Source organism: Anolis sagrei, chromosome 4 (genome assembly GCF_037176765.1).
Source record: "Anolis sagrei isolate rAnoSag1 chromosome 4, rAnoSag1.mat, whole genome shotgun sequence".
Classification (NCBI taxonomy): Eukaryota; Metazoa; Chordata; class Lepidosauria; order Squamata; family Dactyloidae; genus Anolis; species Anolis sagrei.
The window spans coordinates 44261704-44285836 of NC_090024.1; the positions used below are offsets into that span (position 1 = coordinate 44261704).

The 24133-nt window shown below is 38.2% G+C and overlaps 1 protein-coding gene across 5 annotated transcripts in view; it reads right to left on the reverse strand.

The window, feature by feature from the left end:
* Window positions 1-463: 463 nt before the first annotated feature.
* Window positions 464-24133, reverse strand: part of SULF1 (sulfatase 1) — a 132472-nt gene continuing 108802 nt past the window's right edge. For 4 of the 5 annotated variants that reach the window (XM_060775444.2, XM_060775441.2, XM_060775443.2 and 1 more), the window contains 9 exons: window positions 21921-22137; window positions 18174-18453; window positions 17666-17762; window positions 16185-16279; window positions 15436-15504; window positions 14170-14342; window positions 13208-13350; window positions 9707-9830; window positions 464-3448 (listed from right to left, as the gene is read on the reverse strand). In XM_060775444.2, coding sequence (XP_060631427.2) covers window positions 2652-3448; window positions 9707-9830; window positions 13208-13350; window positions 14170-14342; window positions 15436-15504; window positions 16185-16279; window positions 17666-17762; window positions 18174-18453; window positions 21921-22137 — 1995 coding nt within the window. In that variant the 3' untranslated portion in view covers window positions 464-2651. Of the gene's footprint in view, window positions 3449-8479; window positions 8514-9706; window positions 9831-13207; window positions 13351-14169; window positions 14343-15435; window positions 15505-16184; window positions 16280-17665; window positions 17763-18173; window positions 18454-21920; window positions 22138-24133 lie in introns of all 5 variants that reach the window. The other variant, XM_060775446.2, reaches the window with a different exon arrangement.

The window sequence follows — 24133 nt, forward strand, 5'->3', positions numbered from 1 at the left end:
TCGGAGGATGCCTGCCATAGATGTAAGTGAGACATCAGGACAGAATGCTTCTGGAACATGGCCATACAGCCCAGAAAACTCACAGTAACCCAAGTAATCTCTGTTGTGAAGGAAGATTCTGAAACAGGGCATTTTCTGCCTGTTGCATTGTGAATGTTTATGGGAGGGGTGGAAATGGTGACCAACTGCTTTCTGAATGACATAGATGTAACAGACCTCTGTTGTTTGCCCCAGTGACTGCCTAGTAAGTGAGGATAGGGTTGGTCATGCTAGAATTCAGTGTCTAGCACCATAATTATAGTCAGTGTGCAGCACCACAATTGTGGTCTTTACATGGATGTAAAGTCCATACAGAATTCCAGTCAACAATAATGCATATGTAATATAGTACTTCAAAAATAGTAGACAAAAACTGGTTCAATTAAGCACTTCCCTGACCACCATGAAAGTTTGATTTGGCAAATTTCTATGAAACACGTACAGGAGCTCTTTATTTCATGAAATATTGCTTCTAGACTTTCCTGAAGTCAGAATTGTTCTATAAAAGTATTGCAGAATATTTTTACATGTACACAGTTTATAGCCTAATAATGTAAAATCTATATACAAACAGCATCATTCATGCCCATAAATAAGTTTGTTTTGTCATTCGGCTCATGACACATACATGATAAACACCTAGTTCATTTTAATGAATTTACAGAGCCCATCACAAGCTTTCCTTGGAAATCATTCAGTCCCAACTAACACCATAGGTCACTCAACTGCAAATTTTAAAGGTTAACTTTAAATGCCGCCATTTAAACAAATTGTGTTAATAGATTATCTTAATTAACACACAAAAGAGTTGTACTTTCAAATCAACCAGATCACCGAGAAATAGCATTGTTAAGATCTTTTTGTTGATTTCTTGTTGAAAATTGAGGTTTTTAAAAATGTAATGTTTGGCAATGGCGCTCCATGCAGTCATGCCAGCCACATGACCTAGGAGACGTCTATGGACAATGCCGGCTCTTCGGCTTAGAAATAGAGATGAGCACCACCCCTGAGCCGGGCACAACTAGACTTAATGTTAATGGGAAACCTTTACCTTTATTTATTTATTTATTTATTTATTTTTTACTAATGCTCGGTGAAACTTAGCAATTAACTTTTGTGGACATTGCACCAAAATGAACATTTTACATTTGTATACTTTTGTACTTTTATTTTTGATAATTATACTGTATTTTCCCTCTCAACAGTTTCATTTCATCTCCTTTCAGTGTTCACTTAAGCACTGTGGGAAATAAGGGAATTGTTTCATTTCTTTCCTGATGTAATTAGACAAATCCTTCTACATATACATCCCATAGGAGTCTAGGAGATTCTTTGTCTATAATCAAAGCCTACATTAATATGGATAGCAATCACCCAGCATTTTGTATGACACAGAAGCAAGATGCATGACTGCATTGTGTAGACAAAAATGTAAGTAATTCAACCATGCAATCTCCTTCATAAATTAATACATTCCATGCTTCAGTGCATATAGTAGCGTGGAATACTGCATATCGGGTTTTTATGTAGGCACCTGTTCTTTGGATTTGAGTTCATATTTCACAAGTCTAAAATAACCTCCTGTAGTTTCTGGTAATATCAAGGTTTCCCCCTAAGTATCAGAAATGAAACCTTTAAAAAAAAAACCTGAACATTGAAAGCCTTAATTATTTTTTAATTTCTTGTTCACTGAAACTGGTGAACAATCGGTGGTGCAGTGGGTCATACCCTTGTGCCAGCAGGAATCCGGGGAGAGAGAATTCAAGCTCCCTCTGTCAGCTCCACATGTGGGGACATGAGAGAAGCCTTCCACAAGGATGGTAAAACATCAAACATCCTGGCATCCCCTGCGGACAGCCAATTCTCTCACACCAGAAGCAACTTGCAGTTTACCAAGTTGCTCCTGACATTAAAAAACCCTGAAACTGAAAGTTATTTTGCCCTTTCTTGATTAAATCTTTAATTAGCACTATCTGAGGAAAAATTACCATAAATCAAGTTGAGCATAAAGGTTTAAAATCAAACATTACTTTCTGCTCAATGTTCCGATAATTAGTTTTCACAATCTATGCCTCATACCACTTTCACTACCAACCTATTTTATTGTTTTGCAAATTACACACCATTAGCAAAACCAAGAACTTGTAAGACTATCAGATGAATAAGGGGTATGGAACACAATTATTAAAAAGTGCAATATAATTTTATGCTGACAGTATCAAATTTCAGTGGTTAAAGTTGTTAATTAAAAATTATTTAATAAAAAACTTAGGGGGATAGAAACATTTACTTATGACAAGTCATTATTGCAATAGAGAAATGGCTCAGGCCACATTTGAAGGCAGCTTTATAATATTTGTAATGTGACTTCATAATTCCGCACTGCATGGTATCATATAGTCTGACGTAGCCATTTCTTTTGAGCATTGGAATTCTTGCTCTTCTAGATATATGAATGTTAGAACTTATGCATGTGCATGTAGAACATACATTATACATTTCATTCTGCTTAAAAGGGTGTAATCATTTTTAAAAATCAGAATATCTGTGCTCAGGGCTATTTCTGTTTGTTAACTAATTAATTAGCAAGGAAACATGTATCTCTACACAACCTAATTTGAGGGGAGGGGTGTCAAAACAGTTTCTTCTACATTAAGCACCTGTGAAGATTCCCTTTTTCTTAGCACCCTCTCCATTTTAGGCTCCACAATGACAGTGTTTAAAGCCCGATGGATTACTTTGGCAGGTGAGTTCATGGGAAGGTAAGTCTGTTCTTCAAAAATGTCATCCACAGATTCCTTGTCTGGGACAGAACCTTTCTGAAGAATGCTAACTGTTTGTAAAATGAAGCTATGTCTGGACTCCAGCTCTGTCAAATCATTCCCACTGAAATCCATTTCAAAATCAACTGGTTCTTCAGTCCCCAGCCATAATTTAGATTGGTGTCTACTCCAGTGTGGTGGATTAGGACTCTTTCCTGCAGGAATATCATTACTTGATTCAAGTTGGTTCTCCTGCCTTGACATAACTGTGCTCAAAGCCAGGGCCCCAAAATCTGTTGGCATGATCACCTGTGCCTCTTGGGTTGCCAACCAAGTTGAACCTTCATCTGATTCAGCAGAGCTCATTTCCAGCAAGGCAAATGGTGTGGAGGATTCATCCAAGTACCAACTAGGATGAGCAGTCGGAGTCTTTGCGCTTTCATTTTGCTCAGAAAAATTGTTCAGCAGTGCAAAGATTCTATCTACATCCTTCAAGTAATTTGTCCAGTCATCAGGAGTAAGTCTGTAGTCATTTCTGGCTTCATACAAACTTTCATTCACACTGTACAAATCTTCCAGCCCTTGCCAGTTGACATTTTCTGTGAAATTTGGCAGTTTAGCCTTCCCATCCGTGCCATAACTGTCCTCTGTCAAACGAGAAGAAAAGAAATCGCAGATAATAGCCTAAAGTTCAGTGTATTGCTTTAGCATTCTGTTTCCATTCAACAGCTGTGATTAGAATACTTAAAATATTGAATTCCCTGTTTAAAATACATTGAATGGGGCGGGAGGAAGGGAAAATATAACCAAATATGAATATTGTATAGATGTTAAGTAGTAACATGGTTCATGCATACATACATACATACATACATACATACATACATATATAGATTTGTTTCACTGTTTTTTATGAACATGTAAATTGAAAAAATACAATAAAAATGTTAGTATTTTGATTTGTTATGAGAAAAGAACAAAATCTATTTTTCCTTTTATAGAAAGGTACAGAACGACCCACAGAACCCACAGAATGAAAGAAAGGTACATATGTGACAATATCTATCAAGATATTCAATTATGATCATCATTATCATGCCCTATAATTGAACCAGCCCAGTCTGGTTAATTTCAGCTAAAATAGACATACTGAATACATGGCTGAATGGTAATTTGATGTCCAGACAAAGTCAACTGATTCAATGTGGCTACTCTAGCATGGACTAAAAACAGGACTTCGGCCAATGTATGTATTGAGTTAATTGGCCAAGAGCCTAAATAAGTACATAGCTCTACTTCTGCAGTTCCATGGGAGTAGGAGGGACCTCGGGAGGGTCTGATTCCGAAAATGAAGAAGAGATGGTCTCAGTTCAGTTGGGAGTAGGGTGAGGTAAGAAACAAGGACGTGTTCTCAAATGGAGAGTACTTACCTTTTCCCCTTGAACAAGAGCCAAAAGTTGTTGGAGCTTTATAGTATATTAACTGTCTCCTTCCCAACCCCACTGATAAGTGATAGTGGTAGGGACCCCTTCCAGGACTTGACAACAGCTGGGTGGTGGGAGGTTTTTGGATGGAATGTAAGGACAAGTAGTCCTCTGCACCTTGACCTAAAGGGCTAACATGCCCATGAATCAGGAGCAGGATGCTTATCCCATTTCCCTACATCTGAATGAATAACAACAACAATTGCAACAACAATCTTACAGTGTAACTATTGGTACAGCCAAAGGCAACAAAATTAAATACTATGGGTTTCTGATTAGAACCAAAAAGGGAACCTTTCTTTAGTAACTGATGTATCTACCCATGGCAACTGGCTGTGCTTTAACTATACATTTTGCATTTATAAAAAGGTTGCAGGAATATAATGTCTAGAAACCAAAGAGCATTACAGTGCTATAAATTTGAAATAATCAACAATTAGTAAATGAGGTTAATAAATCAATAGATACACATATGAACAACTCCACAGAAAACCAGCTGTGATGACCCCAGATTACTGCACACACTTCTGTGGATGGTGACAATGGAAATGTCTGAAAAGTGCTATTAGCAGTAATTAAAGAGGAGGAGGAGGCTGCTAGAATAAAAATAACTAAAGGGGCAAACTTCTCTCCAAAGACAACCAAGCATGCTCACTGGCCGCAAAATGACAAATCTGGGAAAGGCATAGTTAAGCAAAGCAGATAAGGAATACAAGTATCCTGAAAGAAAGCATGGCAGTCTATCATGAAAACAGAACAGGATTTAATTTCCATCTTGGCTTTGGTTTCACTTCTAGCTAAAAGGTTTTAGATAATGCTTTTCTGCTCACCACCTCACAATTGGGGCTCAAGGCAGGTTACAAAAATAAAAACCAGTACAGATAAAAACACAATTGATAAAAAAATTGTGAAAATATCACAAGTCTTTCAATAGAATGATTAAATAAAGCATAATTTTTAAAATAGCCATAAATACATCGACACAGTGCAGCTCCATTAAAAAAATGTCCCTTATAAACAACCAGTCTTCAAAAGTTGGTCAGAATAGGAAAAAGTCTTCATCTGCCAATAAGGGGGGGGGGGGGGGGGGCAACAAAGATAAAGTCAATATAATTTCATTAGAGATTCTAGAACTTGGGAGCAGCGACTAGGACAGGTCTATTGGTCCTTCGTTGATGGAGAGGAAGGACTAGTATGACTGTCATGACAGAGACATGTTATAACTAATGAATGTAATGTTCAGAGCCAGTATGCCTGAAGTGGGAAATGTGGTTTGTGGGCTCCATGTAGCATCTGCAGATCCCTGAACATCTCCCATAACTGAATTTTGATTTGCTTTACATCGTACCCTCCATAGCTTATTTACTTATAAAAGTTTTAAAAAACAAAACAGGAGGTTTGTAATTATTCTTGGAGAAAAGTGGTGCAAGGAACAACTGAACACAGAGCCTGAAGTTGCCCACCCAGCACTGGGCCAGTGAAAAGAGACCTATTGTTTACAAAATCTGCACATATGGAGAGTACTACTGAAAGCTTCTCAGACGCATATAGTTGGTTTCTTGTCAGGGTCTGCAATACAGATGAAGATGAAGTGCTGCCAGGCCCAGCACCTGAGTCGGTGGAAAGCAGGGAACAACAACAGCTGCAGCCTGACACTGAGGAAGCTACCCCTGCAGTGCAGGACCAAGTGCCTCTGGCAAGGGGGAGTCCTGAGTTAACTCAGGATTCGGAGAGCAATGAGGCAGAGTTAAGTATCCCAGAAAGACTGTAACTGAGGACTCATGCTATTCAGCTGCGTAGATCCGCCCGGTTGGCACAGAGAAGGGCCAACAGGTGAGAGCACTTGTGCTATGGAGCATAAAGAGCAGCAGTTTGGATTTGGTCTTTGCTGGGAGCAATGTTTGGGACCTGCTACAGCTTGGCATTCTGTTGGATGATTTTGTGTGCCTTATTGTGTGTTAGACCTTTACTTTGGACTCCATATAGTTTGGATGTGTTGGTGAGAATCTTTGGACTGGACTATTGACTACTTCTCCTGAATTATCTCTAGTTTGTTGTTTGAATCTACTTTGGTTTTGATTCTGGACTGTCTGATGATGAACATAGTGAGTGACTGTTTATACTGAGAGATGCTGTGCAGGGTTGTGACACTTCTATGAATAACTTGATTAAATTGGGAAGAGTCTCATCAGAAATTATTATAGAAGAGGACACCAAAGAAAATAGTGTAAGTCTCTTTGACAGTCTCCAGTCATAAAATAGGGATGGAATGTCAGTTGTTCTTCATGCTATACCACAGCAACTTGTGGGAACTTTTTGTATACCTCCCTTTCATAGCAGTATCTTCTGAGCTAAAGATAATGACAAAGGGACAAAAACATGCTGTTCTGAAATCAACAGCTATGAAGCTGATACAGAGCAACACAATTAAGCATTTTTTTCTATTCAGCACATTCATGAAAATTATTTGAGATCTGTAAGGAATCTTTTTTGTTGAGAGAAAGATGCTTTGGTGCATTATTAACCTCTTACTTTCCAGGACTAGATCTTGATTAGTAAAAAAAAAGCCTGTTATACATCTCTATCTTACAGACCAATAATCTTATCATGCTTTCCCCCAGTGGTATTTTAAATATTAGAAAGCTGGCATATATTTTTGTGTAAGTGGAACATGCCACATATTGAATTCATTAGTCCCAACTTTCTGCTGAAGTTTTAAAAAGACGATTGGTATTATTACTCTTTTTTTGAAGATTCACTGAGGTGGTTTCCACAAGTTTCCCATGCAAATATGGATCAGGTTCATGACATCTTAGTGTCAATAATACTATGACATCAGGTGCTCTCAGATAGGATACTACTTACTGTAATTTTTCATTTTGTTTGCAAATTCAGTAACTATATAATATACTTAATATGTCCTAAGTTCCCGAATCACATTGAATCAGGTACAATGCATGCCAATACCCAATTAGATATAAACAACACGCATTTGCAAAACATATGTTTCTGTGGGAGTTAAAGCCAGCAATGACATGCAAATATAAAGTCTATTTCAATTGCCATTTTAGTTAGAGTGGTTGCCAGTGATGATGAGAACATTTTTCCACAGACTTAATTATAGCTCAGACTAGAAAATATTATGTAAACAAAAGAGGGTTCATCTTTACAAGAAATAAACATTTTAATGTCACAGACAAATTAATGCAACCAAAAATCAACCACATTGTCCTTGCATGTACTAAATGTATGGAGATGAAACAGGATTGTGCCCATCTGATTAGTGCAGAGCTTGGAAGCTTTAAAATAGCATTAGATTCATTATTTTAAGAACATGATAGTGGTTAATGTGTTGTTTTTGTTAATGCTTATTTGCAATAAAAATATAAACATTACAAACTATTCCAAATGATATCTCAAAACCATTGTTTTTAAAGTTACCAAAGAAAGCCCAGCTGCTACCCCCCAAAAGGTAGTGTTGCAGGTCATTGCTGGTAAATTATTTCAAAAGATAAGACTGTTACTCTGCACATTACCTCAAATAATAACTTGAAATGTGTTACTTCCAAGCTCTGCACATACATATCAATAATACACAGCTAAAACACCTCATCCAAGGTTCCCAATCATGCTGAGGAGTCTTACGTAGATAATGTAGCATATATGTGACTTATTTCATACACATAGTAAAAATGTATAGATTGAGGCAAAGAACCTGTGGCTGTCCATATGCTACTGGACTCAAACTCTCATCAGTACCAGTCAGCATAGCTAGTGGTCAGGGATGATGGGAGTTGGAGTCCAGCAACAGTTGGAGGGCCATAGGCTGCCCACCGCAATGTAGATGCTGTGTAACAAGGCAAGGAGCCTATAGAGGAGTGGGTGTGTGAACAAACCAACCAACATGTATAGCAAGACAACACCTTCCCTTCCCTCTGCCCGAGGACAAGGATAATGAGTGGATTTCCTAAAGCAAGCTAATGTGGAATGATCTTGGAGTCTCAATGTGAGCAAAGTTAAATGCAAAGGGGCAAATGTAACCACCAATGGCTGGGTGAAGGACATTGTTAGCGCTTGCATGCAGCAAAAGCTATGCACTGTGCAACAGGCAGGATATAGACATTAGTCAAAATGAACCAGGTCATGCAATTATTTGGAAAGAAGCTGTCGAGGAGAATAATAAAGTGTGGATACCTGTGTGGATCATAGCTTCCTCCATCTTTACTTCCTGATATAGGAAAATACAAGAGTAACTTTTGTTAGTGTTTAGATTTGGTAAAATTATTCACAATGTAGTTTCCATGCAGAGCATCTAATCCCTAAAAGGAAATTTATTATGTTATAATTAGATAAAGCAGCAGCCCCACAAAGATACCTGGTAAGAAGTGCTCTAAAGTATTTCTAAAACAGGAAAAGAATGAGAAAAGTCAAAAGAAAAGCAAAACTCTGAAAAATTGAGAGTCAAATTTTCCAGTAACGAAAACCATTATTTTGAAACATTTGGCATGCTTCAGATTATACAAGATCAACACATTACCTGTTGGTAGGGCAAATCAGAAAATTAAACAGAATACACTGTGCATTCAAAAAACTGGTTATAATCTATAATGCCCTATATGGCTTTTTGGCAAATGGCATCACTCTCTATGAGCTGGGCTCTGGGATCATCAGAAGAGGCTCTCAGCCCCACCAACATTACAAGAATGGTTGATGGGGATGCATAAGAGAACAGATTGTTATTTGCCGAAATACCTAATCACTGAGTTTGCTGCTGTTACAAGACTTCAAGTTGACTCTGACATATGGTTACACTACCACAGGGTTGTTCAGGTTTTTTTGGCAAAATTTATTGGAGGTTTGCATGGCTGAGTGGAGTCTTGAAGTCCTAGTCCAATACTCACATAACTACACCACACACTTTATATCAATTTACACTAATATTTTGGGTGACAATAGAAGAGACCTGCAAAATATATTGGCCACAGATTAGCCCAAAGAAGAATGGTTAATCTTTAGTAAGAAAAGAAGACTCTGAGCTTCAAGTTGCATGCTCTTAGCTGAATTTTCAGATACGCTTTGGAGAAAACAACTGGCATTACTTTCTGATTGTTCAATGGCAATGTCTCCTTCAAATGTCTCAGAATCACAAGCTATGCTTTACTGAATGACCTGGAAAATTATTCAAAGTAATGAATAATGAAAGATGTGCTGCTTTACAATTCTTATGCAATTATTCTGATACAATGTATTGGTACAAATCAAAGTGAAGCATCATACATATCTTCCTAGCTAAAATTTTTGCCAAATGTAACATTCTGAATACATTTCAAGTCATTATTTTTTAGCAAATATTATACTCAAGTCATACTTTCTTAGCAATTAATGATGGATGGAAAAAACAACATTTATAATATTTATTACCTGTGTCAAGCCCCTTAGGTTTTGGATTGCACTGCTTAAAGCCTTGACAACTTCGTAGCTCCATTAGCTGTATGTGTAGTTGATTCAAAGTGCCTCTTTCTACTGTGTGTACTGTATTTGTCAACTGGGCACAGAAAGAAAAGGATGACAGTCTTTTAGCATCAATCATAAGCACGTCTATTTAGAAGCAGAACTCACTGGCCAGCATCTTGATGAATATATGCAGGATTAACCAGGGTTATGACAATGTATATTTACTTTTCCAGGTTTTGTAAAAGGGGGTATCCAAAATTTTCTTATCTAAGACCTTGGCTCTTAAGAACACAAGGGAGAGGTCTTGCTGCACACAGCTCCATCTCCCTGGCTATTTACTGGCTGCAGGACTACACTAGTCTGACTACTTTAACCATCCAGGGGAAGAAAGACTATCCACTTTTTGTGTTCAATTTTTTAAAATTCAGAGTAGTTCAGAAGCTAAAGCCAAAAAATTCAGCACATGGCCTACATTACAAGGAGCTGGAGAAAATGAGAGAAAGTGGATGAAAGGGTAGTGTTTCATGGGGTTCTGTCTTTAAAGAAGACAAAGAATTTATGCCCATCACACTAAGATTGCCTCCTCCAGCTTCTAACTCAATCATCTGCTTAATTCCCATCACATGGGCAGGCAATGACTCCTTCCATTTCAAGGATATCATCACACTTTTAAAAATAGGCATCCTTTAAAGCAGCACTACTTTCAAGACTCTTTCCCTGAAGCAGATTTAAGGCATTTTTCTTAAGGTGGCACTTTCCATGGGCTCGTTTACACTCAACAAAACAGTTTATTAATTTATGTATTTTATTTACATCATTTCTACCTCGCCTTTCTCAACCCGAGAGGTGACTCAAGGTGGCTTCCAAATTCGGCAAAAATTCAATGCCACACAGGTAAACAATAAAACACATCTCATAAAAATATAAGCAATTGAAGCATATAAGCAATTAAATCTCATAACATTATATAAGATTAAAACCATATATAAAACACCGAGTCATGATCTCATGTCCAAAATCCATAATCCATTATTCAAGCTGTTGAAGTCTAATTTTGTAGTTGCCAGTTCGTAAACACCTTTCTTAAGGCAGTACTTCCCTTTCCCTGTGGTTGTTTGCACTAATGTTTGTTTCCTCCCATTGTCCCTCCAGGATTTCAATTGTTTAGTATATTTTTTAAAAAAAACATCACTGCAGATTGTAGAAAGTAGTTTTTAATTAAACCTCATCTTTCCCAGAGCCTTTGCGTCAATAATTGTAGGAAGTAGTTTTTAAATTAACTCTAATCTTTCCTCAAGCCTCTGCATTGGTGATCTGGGGAAATGAGCATTTTAGCCCCTCCAACACACAGTGTCATCATTTTATTTACAAGCAGGCAACAGGGATTGACATCACATGGGGAAATTGGTCAATTTGCCTGCCTCTATGCAGGGAATTTAAAAATGAATCGATTGCCAACCAGCTTAGGAATTGTTGGACTAAAACTTTTAAAAACATCAAACATCTGAAGGTGAGAGGGATCCTCTCACCTCTGCAGGAGTCTACCGTATACCATGCAGCTGTGGACAAGTCTACATAGGGACCACCAAATGCAGCATTGCCCAAACACGGATCAAGGAACATGAAAGGCACTGCAGACTACTTCAACCAGAGCAGAGAACCTGATGACCCAACCTGGACACAGCATATTATTTGAGAACACAGAAATGCTGGACCACTCTAACAACCACCATGTCAGACTACACAGAGAAGCCATTGAAATCCACAAGCATGTGGAGAATTTAAACAGAAAGGAAGAAACCATGAAAATGAACAAACTCTGGCTACCAGTACTATAAAAAACCCTCTAAAATTGTAACAGTAAATAAAAAGCAAAACTCAAACACAGGGGAACTCCAGACACAGGGGAACTCCAGGTAGTAACAAACCACACCTAAAAACTGTCAGGCCATCAAATGCTAATCAAGGTGGCCAATTGAAACATTCACGCCTAGCTCCAACAGACAAGAGTTCTTTCTCCCAACCTGGACCTTCCACAGATATATAAACCCAATTTTCCTAGTTTCCAACAAACCTCACAAACTCTGAGGATGTCTGCCACAGATGCAGGCAAAATGTCAGGAGAGAATGCTTATAGAACATTGCTATACAGCCTGAAACACCTACAACCACCCAGTGATTCCGACTATGAAAGCCTTCAATAATGCATTTGAAGGTTTGTTTCAATAAAAAGATTATTTGCCCGAATATGACATCAGAGAAGGGGGCCAACTGAACCAACTCTGGGGGTTGGGGGAGTTTCCAAGTCTAGGAGCAGCCACTGAGAAGGCTTTCTCCCATTTCTTTATCAAATGAGTCTTTGAGGCTAATTGGGCCAGATGACATCCCTCTGCAAAAACCTTTTGGAAAATGGAGTCACTCAAGAACTGCCCAATCAACCCCAAAATTAACCAGATTTAGAATGATTACTGGCCAAACATCGGTGCAGGGTTGTTTAGAAGTGAAAGTTGGGCTGTCCCTGCTGAAGTTGCCCATCTGGGCTAAAGGATTGCTGTGTTCCAACCTGTACAGTGAAGTACAAAGCATTTACTACAGAGGATCCTGGAGTTGTGGTTTTTCAGTGACCTCAGATCATTCCACCACAAATTAATAAATGGCAGTAGTGTGAATGTGGCTATACTGTTCACATTGGTGCCATTTACTAATATAAGGCATGATTTTTCATGTCTGTGGCAGGTCCCAGAACCAAACTCAAATGGATGTAGCAGATCAAACCAAATTATCCATTTCTCAATGTTTCTCGCTCAAACATCCATGTTGGTAAATAACAGCTCCCAGCTGTCACAATTTGGCATTGGAAAATAAAGAGTTGTAATTTACTCACACACGTATACAGAATAATGAATTGAAGCATATTACATCTGAGACTATTGCCCAAAAATATAACCCAAGATGTATCCCTTAGAGTTGTCCCTGGGCTTTTAGCAGAAGGCACAAGAAACAGCCATCCTCTAACCAGGTTAGCTCAATACATTTTTGTTGCCAGAAGTGGTAGGCAAGATGCTGCCCTGCCCATATCTCATGTATATAGGCTGGCTGAATTGGCTGTTTAACTTCCAGCACTGGTGATAGTAAAATACTCCAATACACTGATGGCATTAAACTAGTTTAAGGGCTCCAGGACATGTTGTGAGATAAAGGAAAACAGTGGTCCAGAAAGAAGGCAAGATTCTGGCAGCATTTTTCTCCAAAGGCTGTCAGCACTCTCTACCAAATGACCTGCTTCTTGAAAGTAAGATTTGGACCCAAAACTGACTGCTATATATGAAAACTACCCTTGAACCCCATGTATGTTGTCTTCAGTGGTACATGGAATAAACAGAGGTCATAGTGCAATACAAAAATCATACAGGAATTCAATGATCTTGCGAACTTTCTAAATTGTGTAAAACACAGACACACACTTACCTGGTAAGGGTCAGTGTTCATGTCAAAATACTCCAGAAATCCCGTAGCAAACTCACAGAAGAGAAAGTTGTGTGTTTCATTTACTGTTCTCAAACACCAGTAAGTGTTGTTGTTTGAGCTTGTACAAGCACAAAATGATCCCACTGTTGGAAAAGAGTAAAAAATGTTCATAATTATCTTAGCTTATGTATGTGTTAGATTGGAAACAATAGAGGAGGTTACATCAAGGAAGATTTTATTATCATTTGTAGTAGCAGTGGTATTGGTGGTGGTTGCAATGTTCCTTTTCCAAAGATTTTTGAAAGCTGGAATGTTGAGCTTTAATAACGAACAAGATATCTAAATATATATAAGAAGTAAACATTAAGTTACTGGAACATTTTTTTCTGATTATGAGCATTTCTTAAAAAGAGGTGTGGACAATTGCTGGGGATTAAAGGGCTGCTTTCACCCCAGAGGACTCCCCTGTAAGTCCCCTGATAAAGAAAATTTTGATTGCATCTACACTGTAGAATTAATGCAGTTTAACACCAATGTAGTTGGCATGACCCAATCCTATGGAATTATGGGAGTTGTAGTTTTCCAAGATATTTTGCCTTCTCTTCCAAAGAATGCTGGTGTTTCACCAAGCTGCAACTCTTAGAAATTCATAGCATTGAGCCATCACAGTTAATATGGCATTGAATTACTTTACTTCTACGGAGTGCACCTCAACACTATCTGAGAGAAATAAACAAATGGTCACCTTTTAATATAAATAATTCTGCCCCCTCCACCACCTTTTTTGGCTTTTGTATCTTTTTACTTCGCCTGACATATTTGGCTGAAAATTACACAGTGCAAGGCTATTTTTCTCTCTTTTGCACTGATCCAAAACAAAGGGTCCAAAGCCCTCTGACTCCCCACCGATTAACATGACCCCTGATTCTCATGCTCATGCATCTGCTAGAAAAAGTTCTCACAGTTCCAGAATGGTGCTGTCTGCCAGTGGTTGTTATCATGGGTAAAGCAAGTGAGTCCAGGAAGGCTGCATTCATCTCCTTTCTTCTGGCGCTTCTTCCCTTTCCTTTCTTTCTTTCTCCGACGGTTCTCTTTGAATAGCTGAAGCTTCCCATCTACCTCTTGTGCAGCTTCCCTAGTCAAATTCAAGAATATGTAGTAAGTCAGAATATAAGTAAAATGCTTCTCATCACAATATGTTGTCATCAGTCCTGGCCAATGCTTCGAAGAAAAACTAGATTGTCTTTTGTGGATGAACAAGTCCACAAGTTTTATTGCTAAAAGGAGAAAAAAACTGAAGGCTTTCAGGGTTGGATCCAGATGTTACATTTTGTTTACTGCATTTCTTATAATCATAGAATCATAGAGTTGGAAGAGACCTTGTGAGCCTTCCAGTCCAACCCCCTGCCAAGAAGCAGGAAAATTGCATTCAAACAACCCCTGGCAGATGGCCATCCAGCCTCTGTTTAAAAGTCTCCAAAGAAGGAGCCTCCACCACATTATGGGGAAGAGTTCCACTGCTGAACTGCTCTCACCGTTAGGAAGTTCTTCCTAATATTCAGGTGGAATCTCCTTTCCTGTAGTTTGAAGCCACTGTTTTGTGTCCTAGTCTTCAGGGCAAAGAAAACAAACCTGTTCCCTCCTCACTATGACTTCCCCTCACATACATGACCATTATCATGTCTCTTCTCAGCCTTCTCTTCTGAAGACTAAATATGCCCAGCTCTTTAAGTTGCTCCTCATAGGGCTTGTTCTCCAGACCCTTGATCATTTTAGGGTTCTTACCTGCATAGACCAAGGTACTTTGTTGCCTGAACTGGAGCTTCAAACAATGCCCCAACAACTCAATTTAAATTGCACAATATTCAAGATAGCTACATTGTTTTGGCACAATTTTAGAAAACCATAGTTTTTAGTCCATGTGTTTGAGGTATTATCAAAAGCAACTGAAAGACAAACTTCTGAATTTTTAAATAGGACAAGTTTATTTTTATGTTCCTTATCATTAAATGGTTGGTCAAAAGATACTTCTGTTTATAGTAGCATCCCATGATGACATGTTGGTTTAGAGCAGTAGTTTTCAACCTGTGGGTCCCCGGGTGTTTTGGCCTACAACTTCCAGAAATCCCAGCCAGTTTACTAGCTGTTAGGATTTCTGAGAGTTGAAGGCCAAAACATCTGGACACCCACAGGTTGAGAACCACTGGATTAGAGGAAGGGAGGCTTACTTGAATGGATGAAGATGACTTGCTTTCAATTTTTCTTGACCTTTAACTCCCTTTTCTTTGCTGTAATAGCTGTAAGAGAAATATCATGATTAAAAAGAGGTTCTGAAAAAATGGAACATGATAAAAAAATATGGTTGTTGTCATTTGTACAGAATTGCAGTTGAATGAAACCTAAGAAACATCTGGCATTACAAATGCTCAACTACATGATATCTGATTTTGTTCTGTAAATGAATTCAGGTTATTGTTTAGTCAAGCAGCCGTGTAGCAACCAATTTTAAAAATCATGATATAATAGATGTTGAAATGCACATGAGATGGCAATGAGCAATAGTCCAAAAATATTGTGTTTTTTTTAAAGAAATGATTTCACACATTTCAAATTAATTTTAGAAACACAAGTTACTTTTGTCTATTTAGAAGCAGAACTCACTGGCCAATCATTTTTTGGCAGGGGAGCGATGGGAGCGGGCTACAGTGGTGGTGGAATATAGCCCAAGCATCGTCCACCTTTGCATCAGGGTTTAGTAGTTATACCCTATTCTGTATCAGCACTATAGAAAGAAGCCAGAACCAGATTGTCAGATACCCACAGTTTGGCAGAAATGGCAATTCCTTAAACTACAACTATTTTTTACCATAAGTCTGACCTCTGTGAGTTGGACCAATATGCACTGCTTCAATCAGTCTCTCCGTGTACATTGTTTTCTGATTAGAATTATGTAATAGAGAGAAATAATATTACATACCTCACTTTGCCACAGTCACATTCATCAGGTTTTCTTCTTTTCAAGTGTCCTCTCACTTCCCTTAGTTTTTTAATTTTATCTTGTAGAGCCTCAATCTACACAACAAGAATATATTCCACGCTTAATGATTTTGTCAGTGATATAGTATCACTATGAACTTACTGTAGATAAGAATGAGCCTTTTTTTAAGGGTGAAAAAGCCTCCCCCCCCCCGGCTTATTATTCCAGCCCCACACCTTCTTTCAGCATCTTTCAGCCCAACGGCTTCCTACCAGGACCCTCACTTCTCCGTACAGCAGCCTAGCTCTCCTTTTTCTCCTCTCTTGCTCAGCACACACCTTCCTCTCCTCCTCTCTCAGCAGTGTTTCCCACTTTTCCTTATTGATATACACACAGTATTTTCCCCAAAATGTATAGTTAAAATAAACTATGGTGATTTTTGGAAGGATATGTAAGTACATTTACATTGAAGAAAGTTAGAACAATGATTTAATCAGAGTTGGACAGTCTTATCTTAAATTATAGTTTTATATAAATATTCAAAAACATTTAACCTTCCGATGTCTCAATTAAGGTAATTTTATTGGTATCAATTTTTATTTTGAAATTTACCAGTAGCTGCTGCATTTCCCACCCTCAGCTTATACTTGAGTCAATTAGTTTCCCCAGTTCTTTTGTGGTTAAAATTAGGTTTTCGGCTTATGTTCGGGATGGCTTAGACTTGAGTATATACGGGTAATTTGCTACTAATAACATTATGATTTTGCTATCATGCTTTTAAAAGTTCTGCAGTTCGTAATCCAAATTGTAGGTGGCCACTACAATAAAATACACTCTCAAATTCACTTTGAAAAGGGTGAATGATACCAAGAAAAATATTTCTCCAAAGTCAAACACCATGCCTTAGTTTTATGTCATTGGGAGTTGAATCTACTATGATTCTGACTTTTAAATTAATATATACAGTGAGGGCCTTCTTGGACAGGTTATCATATCTCCCTTCTGGCATCACACCACATTCTAATAATTCCTTCCAATATTCATATGATTATCTCCGTATGTCAGGCAATATCTTCCTTCCTGCCTTTGTCTCCCAATGGCCATCATTAAAACTGAACTTGTCACCTCATTATCATACCCACAGGTTGTGCGTTTCTATGGTCATTCACACATACAATTTGCCTATAAAGGTCTGCTCCTGGGCATTTTACTTCATAAATCTAAGGATGTAGATTTAGTCCACGAAAGTTTATCCTACCAGCTTTGTTCTCTCAGTCTTTAGGGCGCTACAAGATTACTTTGCAAGCTCATTCATGTAACTTTCAATTATGATTAAGCATTACACCTGAACACAGCAAGTGTCTCTATGGGTAAGCAGTGGCTTGAAATTAAATGTCCAGTGCCTTGTTGTAAGCTTTTACTGGATAATTTTTTTTAGATTGTGGTAAGGTACCAGTACAGATGCTTGAGATAATTTTTACCTCTTTGTCAATGTAGGCTTTGTGGTCTTTCCAGGCTCTGGCTGACTGGTAAAGTTCCCTCTCACAGTGAATTGAATCATTTGGAAGAATAAAGCACCTATAAAAGAGAAAACAGAAGCGATACATTTGAGATATCTTGGTCAACCTCACCCTAAATTCCAATGGATATTGATTAACAAGAAACAAGGCAGAAATAACATGCACTACTACAATTCTAGCATCCCTTCATAAGCAGCTCAGACAAGTCGTTTAAATCCTTGTCAGGGGGAAAACAGTCAAAGGATCGATACAAAATGTATGTCTGAAAACTGCCTAAGGAGATAAGGTATGCTAAGTAAAATTTTAAGGGTAGAAAATCAATGCTCCCTGGGGTTGGCAGCAGCCTATCTCTGCTTAGGCCACATTGTAAGTACCTTGAACATCAAGCATGCAATAAAAACAATAGGAGCAATAAAAACAATAGGATCAAGCATGCAATAAAAACAATAGGAGCAAAAAGAATTCCTACTTATGAGTCACTCTGACAGAGTCTGGCTGGCCAACTGTGTTGCTTCCATCAGCTAGCATGGCTTCATGACCACCACCTCCATCATCTTCTGAACCTTGCAGCTGCTGCTCTTCTTGGTCTTCGTTGTCCTCCTCCTCACTGTAACTCCCATGCCGCTTCACAATACTCTTTGGCTGAGGGATATGCAATTCTTCTTCCAGGTTTATGTCATATATTTCTCCTTCAAATTCCACAGACAAGGAACGAGTCTGTCGTGTATGAACAAATCGTGGTTTGTATTCTGCATGGGTAACAGAAAAACAGATGCATTATTAGATAGCTACAAAACAAATCAAACAACGACAAGGAAGTTGGATGTAAGACTGATGCAGGATACAGGAAGAAATATTTTTTCTTTTCATTTGAGCATTCAGTATAAAGATATATTAACTCTTCTTCAAAATAAAACATCTCACCTTGGTCATCTTGGTTTACTACTACGGTTGTATTAACTGTATCTAAATACCCTAATGGCACCAGACCCCATCTGATCTGGGAAGCTAATCAAAGTCATCCTGGTTAGTACTTACATGGGAGAATGCCAAAGAATACCAGGCGCTATAGGCTGTATTTCAGATGACAAAATCTGCAACCCACCTCTGAATAGTCCTTGTCTAGGAAACCCTATGGAACTCATGGGGTTATCATAAATTAACAGGTCAAATTGTGACCTGAAAGCACTGGTATCCTGCCTTTCTCTCAATAATTAGGTTAAAGATGGCCAAACATGTAAAAACAATGCATATTAAAACTATACAAAAAATTCAAAACAGACACAAAAATGTATTTCAAAATCAATCAATTAATTGAGAAAAACATTAAATCTTAAAAACATTATGTCACAACATTGAGAGCCCACTACAGTCACTTCCTAAAATCCAGATGAAAGGAATACAAGAACTTGGGATTCTGGCCTCCCTAAAGAGGGAGTTGTGTAGTCTGGTAGCATCCACAATGAAGATGCTCTACCTCATTCCTACTAAAAGAGCTTGAGAAGGTGATGGGGCAGAGAGAAAGGTCTGTCCAGATGATCTTAGAGCTCTAAGGGCCCATAAAGGGAAACAGTCCTTCTGATATCCTGGCCCAAGACATCTACTTTATCTTTAGAGCCAAAGCCCTCCTTAGATTCCTTGATACTAATCCAAACAGAAAAGACTATGTTTATGTGTGTTCTAGCCATACAGCCAAAGAAGTGGTAAAACCCAGGTGTGGTAGAGCAGTCTGTACTATTTCATTTAACAGATTATGTAATGGTGAATGCCGTTTTTAATTTTCTTGCTATGTAAAAAAGGAAGAAACACTGCTAGGAAAGATCTGGAATATCAGGAACAAAGGTCATATTCCTCATGGTGCAAGGTTTATAGCCGAAGAGCTTTTTAGAAAAATAGAAGACAATTGAAAATGTTGCTCCTCCAGTCACAGTCTGAGAATGTGCAATCCATTTTATGAACTCCTTCTGTTCCATATATCATCTGACCACATGTTATGTTTAATACACAGTAAATGACTTTGTTTTCCATTTTATTTTTATTAATTCCAAGCATGGAGGAGAAGATTCTTATTGAGAACACAGTGTGCAGACCCAACTTCCATGCTGTGATCAGAATTAAAATCTCTGTGTTTCAGCTTCCACAAAAAAAAATAAATAAAAAATCCTCATTGGATAAATTGATAAAAAGTGAGACAGAATCCATGCTGTGCATTAAGTGTCACATGTAGTTTGGTACTTAGACCTAGGTAACAGGAAGTATAATAAGACTCTGTATTTTTATAAGCATACTTTGTTATTCTGTGTATCTTTTATTAGCATGTTCTTAAAACAGTGTTATTTTAAATCAGTTGTTCCCAACCTTTTTCTGACCAGGGACCACTGTGACCAGGTACAACCCTCCAACATTAGTACCAAAAGGATTACGAATCAGTTTTTGGTCAACTTTAGATTTGATTTGGTTATTTGGGGTGCTGATTCAGAGAAAACTGCACTGGATAGACCGGATCAGCTCTAGTTTTTGATACAACATATGCCATCCAGTAGTCGCCATCTGCTTGCCCACAGACAACCATACTTAATAATGTAGAGCTGATGTGGTAGTAGTATTCTTTCATGGTTAGTCACCCTCTCCCCTCCTGACAGTCCCATTGCCTCAGCACTATAAGAGGGAGATCAGTCACTCTTGTTGCCTTGTGATTTTAAGGCAATGGTATAGCAATGGTGATGCTGCAGACCATATTTCTGTTCCTGGGGCACATCGGTGATCCACAGACCACACAGGTTGGGAAGCACTGTTTTAAATGATGCAATCACACTTAAGTGTCACTTGCTCTATCATATTACTATTCTTCTTTCTGGTTCTTGGGATTCTTCCCAATTTTTTCTTCACTTGATAAGAACTTAATGCTGTATATGCCTACAGTATTAAAGTATCAGCTGATAAACTGCAGAACTTCTAAAACTTATATTTTTGAGTGACAACCCACATCTTCCAGCCAACACAACTACTGGACATGTGCTTTGAGTCTTCTAGTGGAAAGAAAAAGCGGGGTAGAAATAATCATAATAATAATCATCATCATCACCAATGATTTTAGAGGACTGCAGTTTAAAAAATTAGTGTTTTAAGGCTCTGATAAATAGTAGCTTATATTCACACACTGTCTCCCCAGTATCTTCATTTTACTGAACTTGATAAATGGTTCACAATAGAATCCACTGGAGGGCACTGAAGAGACATTATTCGAAGTGAAGGAAAGGACAAACTATGTGCTTAAGAAAAACCCTATGAAATTCATGAGGTTGTCATAAGTCAACAGAGGAATGAAAGGCACACACAAACACACAAAAAGCTACTTACTTTTACAAAGATAAGGATGAGTTTAAAAAGGAACACCTTCAAGGAGTTTCACTGAGAACAATTTAAGCTATATTTAGGTTTGTGGCAGGGGAAATTCATCAGTTGGACAGAAATATTGTTAAAGCCTTTTGATGTAAATTGCTTATTCTGCTGGTGGTCTAACCATTAGAGAATTATTCTGTGCAAATACGCCTCTCTTAAAAGAAGCAGACACATGCACAGAATCCAGACAACCAGTTGGAAAATCTCTGTTTAGCAGGATGATAACACACATCAGCTAAGAGCAACCACTGGACTAGTCCTTTAAACAATGTCATAAAAAAGCTTATTACATTTCACGTGAACAAAGCTGAGCTCAACCTTATTGACTGAAGCAAAAGGACCCCCTTCAAGCATTGGGAGTAAGATACTATACATGCATGACTTCTTTCCAATGCAAAAATTATTTCTATCACTTTTCTAAGCTTTGGATAGACCACTGTAATTACATGTGCTATTGGGGAAAGAGGGATGCTGAGGGCTGAACTCTGTTTTCCCCACATTTACACCTACACACATACCTGGCTCTAGACTGAAAATTGATTGATCTCTGGCTGTCTCCATTGTTAAAATGGGCTATTTTATTTAGGCAGTGTTGATGTTTTTAAACACCTACATAGCTCTCCAATCAAAAGTTTAGTGCCTTTTATTTTATTTCTTTATCAACACCTCAAAATGTGTATAAAGTACACTAATTTTTCAGAGCCTCACAGATTATATAGATTCCCTCCCCAGATTGTAAAAAAAATAGTCTAATCTTCCAGCAGATCAAGATTCCTGACCTTTCTGACAGCCTCTGCATCTCCCATCAACCTACTTGGCATGCTGGGGTTTCGCATAAAGGCTCTTTGATTTTTTCTTTGGATCCGACTGCTCCGGTAATCAGCTTCTCTGCAATCACATTCATTTTCTTGGTTGTTATATCCCAGGGAATGTATGCTTCGTGTTCTTTTTCTTATAGCAAGAATGTCACTAGAGGCTTTACATTTGTGAATGCGAAGTTTGCCAGATGTGTCTTCAATACATTGCCATTTCTGAAATGAAAAGAGAATGAACAAGCTGTTAATACAGTATGCCCCCCTTGTCCCTAGATTTGATATCCATAGTTTCACTTACCCCTGTGCCAAACTACATTCCCCCTGGAAGCGTCTGTGGTTCTCTAGGTCCTCTAGTGTGGTTCTATCATATGCTTCCAGCCCATGTATGGCCAAAATAGAGGGTTTGCTACTATCCATGCTTTCAGATCCCACAAGAGATCTTGGAACATATCCCCCATGGATATGGGGGTTGTACTGTACTTCCTACTTAATCCAGCCTAACATCAATTGCTATTTGTCCTTAACAAGATGGACAATGGCTGATTAATACCTGGCCATAATTCTTAGGAGATTCTGGGAATTGTAGCGGGGCACATTTTCTGAGTAGATGTTGGTTGGGAATCTGCTCCAAACTCTGTTGATGGAAATACATCAAGCAACTCTGTCTGTATGGCCATTTGGGTTTGTTTTCTTTTTGCTTTCTACTTAAACTTTACCTTTCACCTTTTATTAATTATACTTGTATAACAAACAAAGAAATTCATTATCAGTTAAAATGTAGATGGAAGTCAAGCAGACCTCTCATGTGCATTTTTGATTATCTTCCAGTGTCAAAGACAGCCTCTTATAGCCTTTATGCTGGTATGGTTTCAACTTTTGGAAAGACATTAGATCCGACCTTGACTTTACTTACCCTCCTCCTGTGATTATAGCTGAATCAGGCTTCCCATTGTTCACTTCACCTTCTAGTAGTGGTGGCTCCCATTCAGATGGGTAGCAAATCCGCCCTGAGTTGAAGTCTGAAAAATCCAAGGTGCTGGATCCTATTGCCCAAGAGGTTCAGCACTCTGCAGAGCTCCTTTAAAGTTGAGGCTAAAACCCAAAGCAGATTTGCCATCCAAATAACACTGGAGCCACTGCTACCCCTAGACACTCAGGAGCATACCCAATTGAGAGTGCCAACAATTACTAAGCTTCATTATGGTTATGATACAGTATGCCCCCCTTATGATGGGAGATCTGCCACATCAACATTCCGCCTTTTCCCAATGAAGAGACCCCACAATTGGATTTCTCAAAGTAAGGTGGTTACTTACTAATATGGTTACTATGAAAAAAAAAGAAACAAAATGTCTCACCCCTCCTCCACTCCCAGATAAAGTGTGGAGGGAAAGGCTGCAAGTTGAGACAGAATGTGCACATGCTATATATATAGCTGCAGATCAATAAATCATTACTAAGCATAAACAGAAATACAAATACATCTCCCATTCAAGTGAGAATGTCTGCCTGAGTGATCTGTGTCGGCTGCTCTGTTTACAACCCAGGTGCTAATTTTTAATGGACTATTTCTGAATCTGGATGGATCAGCTTGCAGGATTTGGAGACATTATAGAAAAACTTTTCATATTCTTTGTTATGGAGTCTTTGTTTGTGGGAGTGAGAAATCAATTTTATATGACTTTTATGAGTGGGAAGAGGTGAGGGTTGTCATTTGGAGTATTCATTATTTTCTTTGGTAGCTAATAATGATTGTGTTTTTGTTTTGTATGCATTTTTGGCTTTTTCCTTTCTTTTTGCTATTTATTATAGCAATGAAAATTTACTTTTTAAAAAAAAAAAGAACTTGGATTGGATCACAATTGGACTGTTTTTTAAAAATGTATCTGCTATGCAGGAGAATACACAGCCATTCAGCCTAAAATATATTAAGATGTGAGCTATGCCAAAATTAGGTGCACCCATAACATTACCCCGAAGACTGTATTATGTAAATGTTTAAATTTAGCAAAGGGTATGTATTTCTCTCTGAACTCCTACACTGCAATTTACTGAATTTGAATTTAAATCTGGCATCTTAGAGAAAGAGATAGGGAAACCCTGCCCAAAGTCACTGTTCTCATCCTCCTGTTGCATTCCAGTCTGAAAATATTTCCCTGCATTTCACCACCTGAAAGAAATCTGCTCGCTCTTCTCAAGTAGCTGCCAAGAG